Source organism: Corylus avellana, chromosome ca2, assembly GCF_901000735.1.
Source record: "Corylus avellana chromosome ca2, CavTom2PMs-1.0".
Classification (NCBI taxonomy): domain Eukaryota; kingdom Viridiplantae; phylum Streptophyta; class Magnoliopsida; order Fagales; family Betulaceae; genus Corylus; species Corylus avellana.
Window position 1 is genome coordinate 2,035,865 of NC_081542.1, and position 11,885 is coordinate 2,047,749.

An 11,885-nucleotide genomic window follows, 5' to 3' on the forward strand; every position below is an offset into this window, starting at 1 on the left:
CTGCACCATCGTCCCACAGGTCGTCGCTAGCCGCTGCGATCATAACGCCTTGGTCTTCATACCCGTAGCATGCAGACGCTATATATATATATATGCACCACATACACACATTTATTTACCCGTTAGCTACATATCAAAATCCAGCGCATTTATTTAATTTATATAAAACTTCATTTTTCAGATACTTACGAACATAAATTGTATGTATTGTAAGTGGCAGTTCCTGAAATGGCAGAAGCCACAGACATGAAGCTCAACACAAGGCCCAAGCAAAGCAAAGCATGGATTTTGATTGCCATCTCGTTTTCTTTGTAGAATAACGAAGAAATTAAGGTTGCTCTCTACTTGTGCACTCGAGGATAATGTGGTTGCATGAAAGATGATCATTTGTAGCCTTTTTATAGGAGAATTAAGCTTAAGAATTAGAGAAGCAGAAATCCGATATCTATGCAGTCGGCATTGTTTACAGTATTTGGACAATGCTGAATGCGTAATTAATTTCTAGATTATGAATCGGCTTCCACCCACTAGCTTTTTATTTTCTTGTAGGTTCGATTTAATAGTTAATTAGGAATTAAATATCTTGATATTATAGAAATGCTAAGTCAAGTGAAATAAGGAAGTAATTGGGATCATTTTTTTAATTTTTTATTTTTTGACATGTCCGCATAAGAGGGGGGAGGAGGATAGTAATTGGGATCATTAATTAGGAAATACTTGCAAATTTTGCAAACTACTGTACATTTTCAACCAGAGTACTACTGCTTTTTAGTCAACTATATATTATATTATTGTCATATAACTGAAATGATGTAATAATGAAAATTAATCATTGAATTTTTATTTATTTTTACCAGTACTCATTTAAAGGTTGATTTTCACTGCATGTCACATGATCGTCAAGTTATATGAAAATTGTATAATAGTCTAATAATTAAATAGCAATATTCTTTCAACGTACGTTAACAAGTATGAGAAAGGTGCTTATAGTAGATTCCATATAATTACAAGCTGCTTGACTTGTAGAGGACAAAATCTAACGAAATGTGCCATTCACATGCAAGAACACAAGCCAAATTAAGGAAGAAGTGATTAGTTAACAAGATGTTAGAGATTGAATCAACTCAGATGCTGAACTACATTTACAATATTTTCAGTCTGCTGGCTGTAAGAAAACGCTCACCATATCAAAACAAATATTTAATATACTTAATACATTCGACGCACTATGCCACTATATATATAAGATAAAATTCTGAGTTTTCCACGTAATCACTAGGCTGCTTTACTTTTACAGGAGAGAAGCAAACGAAAATGCTATTCAAACAAGCCAAATTAAGAGAATGACTACTCATTTCTTTTCTTTTTTTTAATATATATATCATTTTTTGGGCCTAAGGAAGACATAGGCAGATGCCGGCTCATTGTTTAGGCTAATTAGGTGGTCATCTAAGCCTCCAAATAGCAATAATTTTTCTTTTATTTAGGAAAAAAAAAAAAATTTAAGGTGTCAATTATGGTAATGAAGTTAGTTAATGGTTTTTAATTAAGGCTCTAATTAAGATAAAAATAATAACCGCAAAGGATTAAATCCCAATATATTAAGATTTTTGGGGAAAAGAAGGAGAAAAATGTAAAGTCATGACATTATTGGCACCCCTAAAACACTAACTAAACTCGTAGTTTTGTCTAAATTTTAAATTGGCTTTGAATCTCAAAGATAGTCATGTATGAGAGGATTCTGTTCACCTCTGCATTCGGGAGAATATTGTATTGGCCAAAAGGTCTCTTTGAGGAATGGAATATTCGAGTCTCAATTCAAAAAACAATAAAAAATCAACATATGTTGGCTAATTAAGTTCGTTCATTTAGAATAAAGTAAATTTTGTATTACTCAAATTTAATTTTACATAAAAAGCTTTATATATGTGTAGCTCAATACAAAATATGTCATCTATTGAAACTAAATGTCTCGTAGCATGTCATTTTGACAGGATTGATACACTAAATTGAAAAAAAATAAAAATTGATACATTAAATTGAGACTTTTTAAAGTTTAAGAGTTTAATTACAAAAACGATGAAAGATTAAAGGTGGTAAGTGAAGTTTTTCCTAATAGTTATAATTAATGAGGAAGCAGTTGATTTGTTAAAAATAGTTATTTCCATGTATGTAATATTTTCTAAAATGCAATAAAACGACTCTATTATACTACTGGTTCCATTATGCTATCAACATATCCTAAGTTTTTGTTTTTATTCTTAATTTTTTAATATAATCTGCCCATAATGTTGAAAAACGAATGCTCCGTATATCACGTCTCTTTTATTTTCTATTTTATTTCTTACTTCTCTTTTTATTTTCATGCATGGTGATATTTTAGATTCGGTTTGGGTTTAATTTTAGTTGAAATTAGTCCATTTGAGATTAAAACATCTGTCTCTTGTCCTATTATAAGACACGTGTCCTAATTTCAACTGATCTAGTTCTAGTTGGAATTGCACCTATTGGGACTGAAATACATGTGTTCCAAGGCTAGGTGCAGCATATCAATTTTACAGTCAATAAGTGTTAAAATTGCATTTAAGAACTACATATTCTAAGAATATGTGTTCTAAGAATATCTATATTTTTAGTGTATGTGATTCTCATTTCTCTCTCTCTCTCTCTCTCTCTCTCTCTCACACACACACACACACATATATATATATATATATATATACATTTTAAATATATGTGAGAATCACGTGCACATATGTCAGTTTAATAGATAAGATTGTAAGATTTTTTTTCCAATTAACCTAACTTGGATGAAAAGTGAACTTAATTTTATATCCTTGGTGCATTTGACTTTTATAAGAATATCTCGAGTAAGTGATTTTAATCATGATACTATGGTAATAATTCTAGCAAAAATTTGCCGAAATACAATATGCTTATAGTTGTTAATCTCCAAAATAAATTGACGAAAACGGCCCTTAATTTTTATATAGCATTCAACTCTTGTTCCTAAGAATGCATTTGGCCCCGTAATTTTCCAAGTCAGATTATATGTGCCAATATTTACAATTACTGCAGATTTTCTTTGGATTTTTATTTTTATTTTTAAATGGTATCTAGCCAATTGTCCCTGGCATAAATCATGCTCTCTTCATGGTTTTCTACTCCTTTTCTTTTAGATATTCGAATCGACATTTTGTTGACAAGAAAATGAGAATTATTCCAATGAGAGAGAGAGAGTTTATGTAACATGCACCACATGCCTCACAGGTGCAAAGTTTACCAATTAGGAACCCAAAACACTTATAATCCACTACTATGCATGCCATAAGAAAATATTTTATGGAAGCATAAAGTCAAAGTACGTTAAAATTTTCATTACATGACTAAAATAGTCACAATGATTTAACAAATGTGCCATAAGACGCTTATTAAAGCCATAACATAGAAAAATAAATAAATATGTGAATGCAACTCCTCCTTATGAAAGCCTAAACATCCCAGATTCCCGGCTTCCTGTCTCGATCGCCTTAATTAGCTCCTGAAACAAAGGAGAAAAACAAAGAGTAAGCAAAGCTTAGCAAATAACATTTCAAACCGATTAAAAACGGTTGTCATGAAAAGTGTGTTTAGTGAGGGGCACACTTTCACATAACCGTAACTTCAGTGTGGTGCAATATATAATGTTTTTTTTTTTTTTTTTGATTAAAAAGGTCCAACATATCATAGATTAAACCAATAGGTTCTCAAACAATACAAGATCATGAATGCAGCTAGGATACTCATCAATCCATAACTGATCAGAGTCTAAAGAGAAAGCATACTTAGCTAGACAATGTGCAGCTTTATTGGCACTTCGTTTTACATGACAAATACTCCAAGAATGAATCAAATGTAAACAGAGTTTTTCTTCATTAACAACTTGACCATAACTGCCCAAACAAACTCCTTCATTCTTCAAAGCTTGGACAATTTCTAAAGAGTCACCTTCAAATATAACACTCTGAAAGCCAAGAGAAATAGCAACTTCAATCATCTTCCAAGCAGAAACAGCTTCTGCAATACCTGGATCAACAATATAAGGCTTGGTAGCACAATAGGAAACAAGCACATGCCCAGCAGAATTTTTTGCTAAAAATCCCATGCCCATCCTCTGCTCCCTCTTACTGATTGCTGCATCCCAATTAAATTTAATCACATCTAAAGGGGGAGGAGTCCAACTGATACAACTAATGGGATGTGGGGGACGAATTGAACCACTGATTCGGGTTTGTTCTGCAGCAAGGAAAGCCTGCAGTTGATCTTTTGCTAGGATGAACACACGTGAAGGAGAAATCAGATCCCCACCGAAAACAAAAGAATTTCGCCTCAACCAAATCTGACGTGCCACTACAGCAAACAACTGGATATCCTCATCTTCTAACCGTAACAATAGGAATTCCAGAATATGAGTAAATGAGGCAGGCACTAAGGAACATTTATGAAATTTTTTCGAGCACTCCGCCCAAACATCCATAGCAGAAGGGCAGCTCCAAATAATATGCTCCAAGGTCTCAACTTCCAGCAAACAGATAGGGCACAAAGAATCTGGAACAATACCTTTCTTAAACAGATTCAACTTAGTAGGCAGTATATCATTGCAAGCCTTCCATAAAAACATTTTAACTACACGAGCACCCTTAATATTCCAAACCTGGTTCCATAAACTATCCATATTGGCAGAAGAGGAACACATACCCCTATCAGAAATAGACTTCTCTTTAGCAAGATGATAAGCACTTTTAACAGAGAAAAAACCATTGCAAGTACCTAACCAAACTAATTTATCAGTTTGACTACGGGGGCAGATGGGCATACCACAGATAAGACTAGCTTCTCCTTCAGAGAAAACCTCTTTAATAAGGGGAACATTCCACCAATTAGTGTGCTCATCAATTAGTAGATCCACAGTAGCATCCAGGGGAAGGGTATTAGCAGGGGATTGAATAAGAAAAGATGAAGGGGAATTAACCCAACGGTCCTTCCAGATGTGAATAGACTGACCATTACCCACCCTCCAAACCAATCCTAGTTTAAGCAATTTTTTAGCATTCCAAATACTCCTCCATGCATAAGAAGGCTTATACCCCAGATTAGAGTGCAGAAAATCCCCATTAGGAAAATATTTTTCCTTCATTATGGTTGCAGCCAGACTAGTTGGATCATGAAGAAATCGCCACCCTTGTTTAGCCAACAAAGCTAAATTGAAACACTCAAGATCTCTATATCCTAAACCACCCTTCTGTTTAGATCTTCCCATTCTATCCCAACTCATCCAAGCCACCTTAGAAACATTTTCTTTGTGTCCCCACCAGAAACCAGACATCATAGAATTAATGCTTGAACACAAAGCCTTAGGAAGTTGAAATATACTCATAGTATAAGTGGGAATGGCTTGCACAACAGCTTTTAACAACACCTCCTTACCAGCCTGAGATAAGAACTTTTCCTTCCACCCACTGATCTTAGCCCAGACCTTATCCTGCAAACTAGAGAAAGAGCTGATTTTAGAGCGACCAATAAAAGAGGGTAGGCCTAGGTACTTCTCATAGAGCTGTGTAGAATTCACCCCTGCCACTGCCAGAATGTGAGCTTTAGTCTCTTCTCTAGTATTACGACTAAAGAAGATTGAAGTCTTATCCCTATTAAGTTTCTGACCAGAAGCTTGCTCATAAAGGAGTAAAATTTCTTGTAGTTTCAACCACTCAAAGAGATTAGCTTTACAAAATAACAAGCAATCATCAGCAAATAGTAGATGAGAAACAGTGGAACCACCCCTAGACACAGCAACACCATGAATGCTTTTATCCTCTTCAGCTGTCCTTAGCAAAGATGTAAGACCTTCAGCACATAGAATAAAGAAATAAGGTGAAAGGGGGTCACCTTGACGAATTCCCCTTGAAGGCACAATAGGACCATAAGGCTGACCATTCACAAGGACAGAATAAGAAACTGTTTGGACACACATCATGGACCAAGCAATCCATTTTTCAGCAAAGCCAAGCCTCCGCATAATTGCCTCCAAGTAATCCCACTCAATTCTGTCATAAGCTTTTGACATATCCAATTTCAAAGCCATATAACCTGTTTTACCCTTCATCCTACCATCCATGGTATGAAGCGCTTCGAAAGCGACCAAAATGTTATCTGATATGAGTCGCCCAGGAACAAAAGCACTTTGATTGTTTGAGATGATAGAGGGTAAAACTTTTTTTAACCTATTAGCAAGAACCTTTGCAATGATTTTGTAGATAACATTGCAAAGGCTAATAGGACGGAATTGTGACAAGTTATCAGGTTGCTTGACTTTAGGGATGAGAGCAATAAGTGTAGAATTAAGATTATGATCAAAAATACCCGAATGCATAAAATTAAAGACCACCTGACAAACCTCATGCTTCACAACATTCCAAGAATTCTGATAAAAGCAAGCTCCAAAACCATCAGGTCCAGGAGATTTCAGAGGTTGCATTTGAAACAAGGCCTGCTCAACTTCTGCACTAGAACACTCCCTAGTGAGCATGTCATTCATCTCCTCAGTGACCTTCATCTTCACCCCCCTTAAACAATCCTCCAGATTAGAAGCCAATTCTGTGGAGAACAGGATCCTGTAATAATCAACGAAGGCAGACCCAATATCACTAGGCTTAGACCAAACACAACCAGATTCATCCTTAACCCTATAGATAAAATACAGAAATTGTCCTCATCTAGAAAGCTCTCTGAGTTTCCTCTAGAGAAAAGGGAACTGTCTTCTCCTGGTTGCCAGTGTAGAAGGTTTGCTTGTGGGAAGTGGATTATGGCGGAGGAATTGGAAAGGTTATGTGGTAGGTTCTCCCTGACGGATGGTGAGAAATCAGTCATCTCTGTTTCTGAAGGGGAGATTGCGGATCTGCGTCGGAAGGGAGTTAATTGTCTGGTGGGTAGTCTCAGAACTGAACGTAAAGTGAACAAGGACGCCTTCAAGACTTTGCTCTCTAGATTATGGCGTTTAATGGGTAGTGTCACCTTCAAAGAATTACAAACCAATCTTTGGCTCTTTGAGTTCTCGGATGGTGTTGATAAGTGCAGAGTTATGGATGGTAGGCCCTGGAGCTTTGATCGTCAAATTCTTGTTCTTAAAGAATTTGATGGGAGAATCCCTCCCTCTCAAATGGATTTCTCTTTCTCCCCTTTTTGGGTTCAAGTGCACGATATGCCACTCCTTTGTATGACTAAAGGGGTTGGTTCTAGGATTGGAGCATCTATGGGGGTTCTCGAAGATGTAGACGTAGCAGGTGATGGTGCTGGCTGGGGTAGGTGCCTTCGAATTCGTGTTGCTATTGATATTACTAAGCCTCTGGAGCGGAGACGATCCTTGCAATTGGAGGGGAATTCAATCTGGGTTAGTTTTCAGTATGAGAAACTTCCTTTATTTTGCTTTGATTGTGGCTGTATAGTGCATGGCTTGAGGGGTTGCCCTGTTAAGAAATCCACACGCATTAACTCTACGACGGAAGATAAGCAATGGGGTGTTTGGCTACGTGCTGATGATCCTAAGCGTCGAAATGGAGGTGGTGAATTTGGCAAGAGTGGTGGTAATGCACGGCCTGGTTCTGCTTCGGAGGGTTCCCATCATGGTGGTGACAGTTTTCCATCACATTCTCAGTGGAAGGGCAGTTACCGTGCTCATGGTAACCAACAACTACATTGTGATTCAAATGTAGCAGTTGGCAGCGAGTGTTCGGAATTGCGCCACGTGGATAATATTATAGTTGCCACGTCTAAAGGTCAAGATGTCCTCTCTTTGTTAGACGTGGCTGAAGGTACTAAAAGTTTGGAAGGGTTTGATGATTCAACAAGGGATGATGTAGTTCTTCCTGAAAAGCGGGGTCATTGTTCACAGCATAGTGAGCAGGTTAACAACCTCTCTGTTGATGCAAAGCCAGTGGAGTCTTTAGCTATTAATGAGACATCCAAGGTCTCTTCTCTAGTGTCCCCTCAAGTAGTTGGAGATGCAATGGATGCCTCTGAAGGTTCTCACTCCTTGGAAACTTCTTCCTTTTCTGGTAAGGTTTTGGCTGAGTTTAAAGGAGAAAGTTCTCTTATCAAATTGAAGAAGAAGGCTCGTGGTGCTTTGGTTCAAAATGCCCTCTCTGCTAGCAAGACCTTGGGTAAGCGTAAGAAAGGACTTTTACAAGGTAGCTTTGTGGTTGATGCTGGGGGTAAGAAGAAAGTTAAGGGTGGGGAATTATTTTTGGGTGATTTTATCCCAGAAGTGGCGGAGGCTGTTCCACAGCCCCGCCGAGAGCCATGATTATCTTAAGTTGGAATTGCCGTGGGCTTGGGAACCCACGAGCAATCCGTGACCTGCGCCAATTGGTGAAGGAGAAGAAACCCACTCTTTTGTTTCTTATGGAAACAAAGAGTAAACAAATGAGAATGGAAGGGATAAGAGTTAAGTGTGGATTTGAAGGGGTTTTTGTTGTTGATCCTGTGGGTCGTAGTGGTGGATTGGCTCTTCTTTGGACAGAGGAGTGTGCTCTTGAAATACAGAATTATTCAAGGAGGCATATTAATGCAATTGTTCATCAACCTCACGTAGGTGTTGCATGGAAATTCACTGGGTTCTATGGTCACCCAGAATGTGCCAAACGTTATGAGTCATGGGCTCTCCTTCGTCATCTTAAAGATTTTCAGCCTCTTCCTTGGCTCTGTGTTGGAGATTACAATGAGATTACAACCTTTAATGAAAAGTTTGGTGGTCCCCTCCGAAGGGAGAGTCAAATGGCTTTGTTCCGTAGGGTTCTTGTTGATTGTGATTTAAATGATTTGGGCTTTCAAGGTTCTAAGTTTACTTGGTCGAATGGAAGGGATGATGATACTTTCACCAAGGAACGCCTGGATCGTGCTTTAGCTAACACTGAATGGAGCCTACTGCACAAGGAAGTTACAGTACATGTTTTGGCAGCTAGATCGTCTGACCACAAGCCCTTGTTGATCTCTTTTCTGCGGTTGGAGGAAGAGAGGCCTAGCTACAAGAGGGCGTTTAAGTTTGAGGCCAATTGGTTAGTGGATGAAGAGTATTCTGATGTTCTTCAGGCTGCCTGGTCTGCAGGGCCTCCTCTGTCCTCAGTTAATCAGAAATTGTTTGATTGTAAATCAGCATTTTCTTCTTGGAGTGCTAGGAAGTTTGGGTGTAGCAGGCGTCGGCTGCAGCAAAAAACTAGTTTGTTGGAGGATTTGCAGTGTGCAGAGGGACGAGATAATAAGGAGGTTATTAAACAATTACAAGCAGATATTGATTTAATTCTGGAGCAAGAGGACATTAAATGGAAACAGCGGTCTAAGCAGCATTGGTATCAACATGGGGATCGTAACACACCCTATTTCCACTCTTGGGCTAGCCATCGACGCAAGAAAAATTTTATCTATTGTGCAATATATAATGTTGGTACTATGTAAAGCCAGTGCATGTTGGAATAGTATTGAAATGAGGGAATGTTTAAAAAAACAGGAAAAAAAAAAAAAAAAACCAATGAATATGTGCAAGGCTAATTACTGGTTGTAGTCGATGGTGATTTTTCCAGCATTAGGGTCAGCAATGACAGAGAAGGCCTAATGAGAGAGGTCAAGGGTTGCTTGGCATTGGGGGGATTGGCAACGGTCAACAATCTTCACTGTGACTTGATCCCTGCAAGCCTGGGGCACTCCTTGGTTTGTAGGGCCTGTGCACGTAACCGTGTACATTCTGCCGCACGCTGCCCCATCGTCCCACAGGTCGTCGCTAGCCGCTGCGATCATAACGCCTTCATCTTCATTCCCGTAGCATGCAGACGCTGTAATATATATACACCACATACAAACAGTTATTTACCCGTTAGCTTCATATCAAAATCCAACGCATTTATTTAATTTATATAAAACTTCATTTTCAGATACTCACGATAATAAATTGTATTGTAAGTGGCAGTTCCTGAAATGGCAGAAGCCACAGACATGAGTCTTAAGACAAGGCCCAAGCAAAGCAAAGCATGGATTTTGATTGCCATCTCGTTTTATCTGTAGAATAACGAAGAAATTAAGGTTGCTACCTACTTCTGCTCTCAAGGATATTGTGCTTGCATGAAAGATGATAATTTATAGCCTTTTTTTTTTTTTTTATAGGAGAATTAAGCTTAAGAATTGACTCCAAACTTTTTCCAACCACTCGGTTCATGATCAGAAGAAGCAGAAATTTGATCCAGTCGGCATTGTTTACTGTAGCATTGGACAATGCCGAATGTGTAATTATTTTCTAGCTAGATCTTGAATCGACTTCCATCCCACAGCCTTTTTATTTTCTTGTAATAGTTAATTGAATCGATTTTTTTTTTTTTTAATATTGAACAAATGGTTAATTTTTACTATCATATTATTAAATTTTATGATATTAATATTATAATTTACTAAATAATATTAGTCTTTCGACTTATATATTCACTATATATATATATAGTGGCTGGGAACAAAATATGAAAAATATGCCTAGTATATTCCACATAATTACGAGGCTGATTGACTTTTAGAGGGCAAAAGCAGACGAAATATGCCATTCACAAGAGCACAAGCCAAATCAATGAAGAAAATGATTAGTTAAATCAACTCAGATGCCGAACTACAACTACAATTACAATATTTTCGGTCTGCTGGATGTAAGAAAACGTTCACTATATGAAAACAAACTTAACATTTAATCTACTAATTAATACAGTCGACGCAACATATAATTAAGAACAATTTCTGAGTTTTCCACGTAATCACTAGGCTGCTTTACTTTTACTGCAGAGAAGCAAACGAAAAGTGGTATTCAAAGGAAGAAACCCAATGAAACGAATGACTTGTCATTTCATTATTATTATTTTTTTAATCTTTTTTTTGGGCCTAAGGAAGACGGGCAGGTGTCGGTTAGGCCACTTAGGTGGTCGCCTAATCCTTCAACGGAATAAGGCGCCAATTATAGTAAAGAAGTTAGTTAGTGTTTTTTTTAATTAAGACCATAATTATGATAAAACAAAAATAACTCCAATTATAGTAAAGTTAAGGAGCTACGTTGATAAATTTTGGGTCGTGATACTTCTCGTTGGGCCTACTTTGAACAATTCTAATCTAACAGATTTTCCATCTTGGCCCGTGTAGTCTTTATGGGCTTGGGCCTCTACATTGACAACTACTCCTTTGATTGACCCACCTCGGAAGTTTATATATGTGTTAATTCTGGTGAGAAATATATTAATACTAAATTACAAAGTTCAAACTAAACCAGATAATGTTGAAAAACAAATACGCCGCCGCATATCACGTCTCTTTTATTTTCTATTTTATTTCTTGCTATTCTTTTTTGTTGATATTCATGGTGATATTTTGTATTCAATTTGTGTTCAGTTTTAATTGAAATTAAAACTGTTGACATTGAAATGCCGGTCTTTTGTGTCATGTTATGAGAAATGTGTCCAAATCTCAGGCCACTCTATTTAGCTTTCCCAACTCACAAGGCAAGTCTATAAAATCGGGTAAGAAAGATTGCTATTGGGATTGGGACACATGTCCCTTGTTTTGACTATTATGATAGAGTAATACTAATAATCATCTTTTTATCTTCTAAAGCTGATGTGGTTTTTAAAATTACCATTGGATCAAAATTTAAGTATGATTCATCTAAAATTTAATTGTAATTTTAAAAGCCATATCAACTTTAGGGGGATAAAAAGATGGTCCCTAACATTATTCATTACGATATGCATATTCCCATTCTAATGAGTTCAGATCTAACTAAAACTAGAATTGTTCTAATTTCTATGGCCAATACAGGTTAAAAATGTATGTGA

At 37.1% G+C, this 11,885-nt stretch overlaps 1 protein-coding gene across 1 annotated transcript; it reads right to left on the reverse strand.

Annotated features, from left to right (window-relative positions):
* Window positions 1-9,636: 9,636 nt before the first annotated feature.
* On the reverse strand, window positions 9,637-10,070 carry LOC132168405 (EG45-like domain containing protein). Its single transcript, XM_059579386.1, has 2 exons — window positions 9,965-10,070; window positions 9,637-9,857 (listed from the first exon to the last, which is right to left on the reverse strand). The coding sequence occupies exons 1-2, from the start codon at window positions 10,068-10,070 to the stop codon at window positions 9,637-9,639; spliced, it is 327 nt and encodes a 108-aa protein (XP_059435369.1).
* Between the last annotated feature and the right edge of the window lie 1,815 nt (window positions 10,071-11,885).

Coding starts and splice junctions, on each gene's coding strand:
- LOC132168405 (XM_059579386.1), bottom strand. CDS start 10,070: ATGGCAATCAAAATCCATGCTTTGCTTTGCTTGGGCCTTGTCTTAAGA. Junction 9,858..9,964: donor TTACAATACAATTTATTATC/GTGAGTATCTGA, acceptor TATATATTACAG/CGTCTGCATGCTACGGGAAT.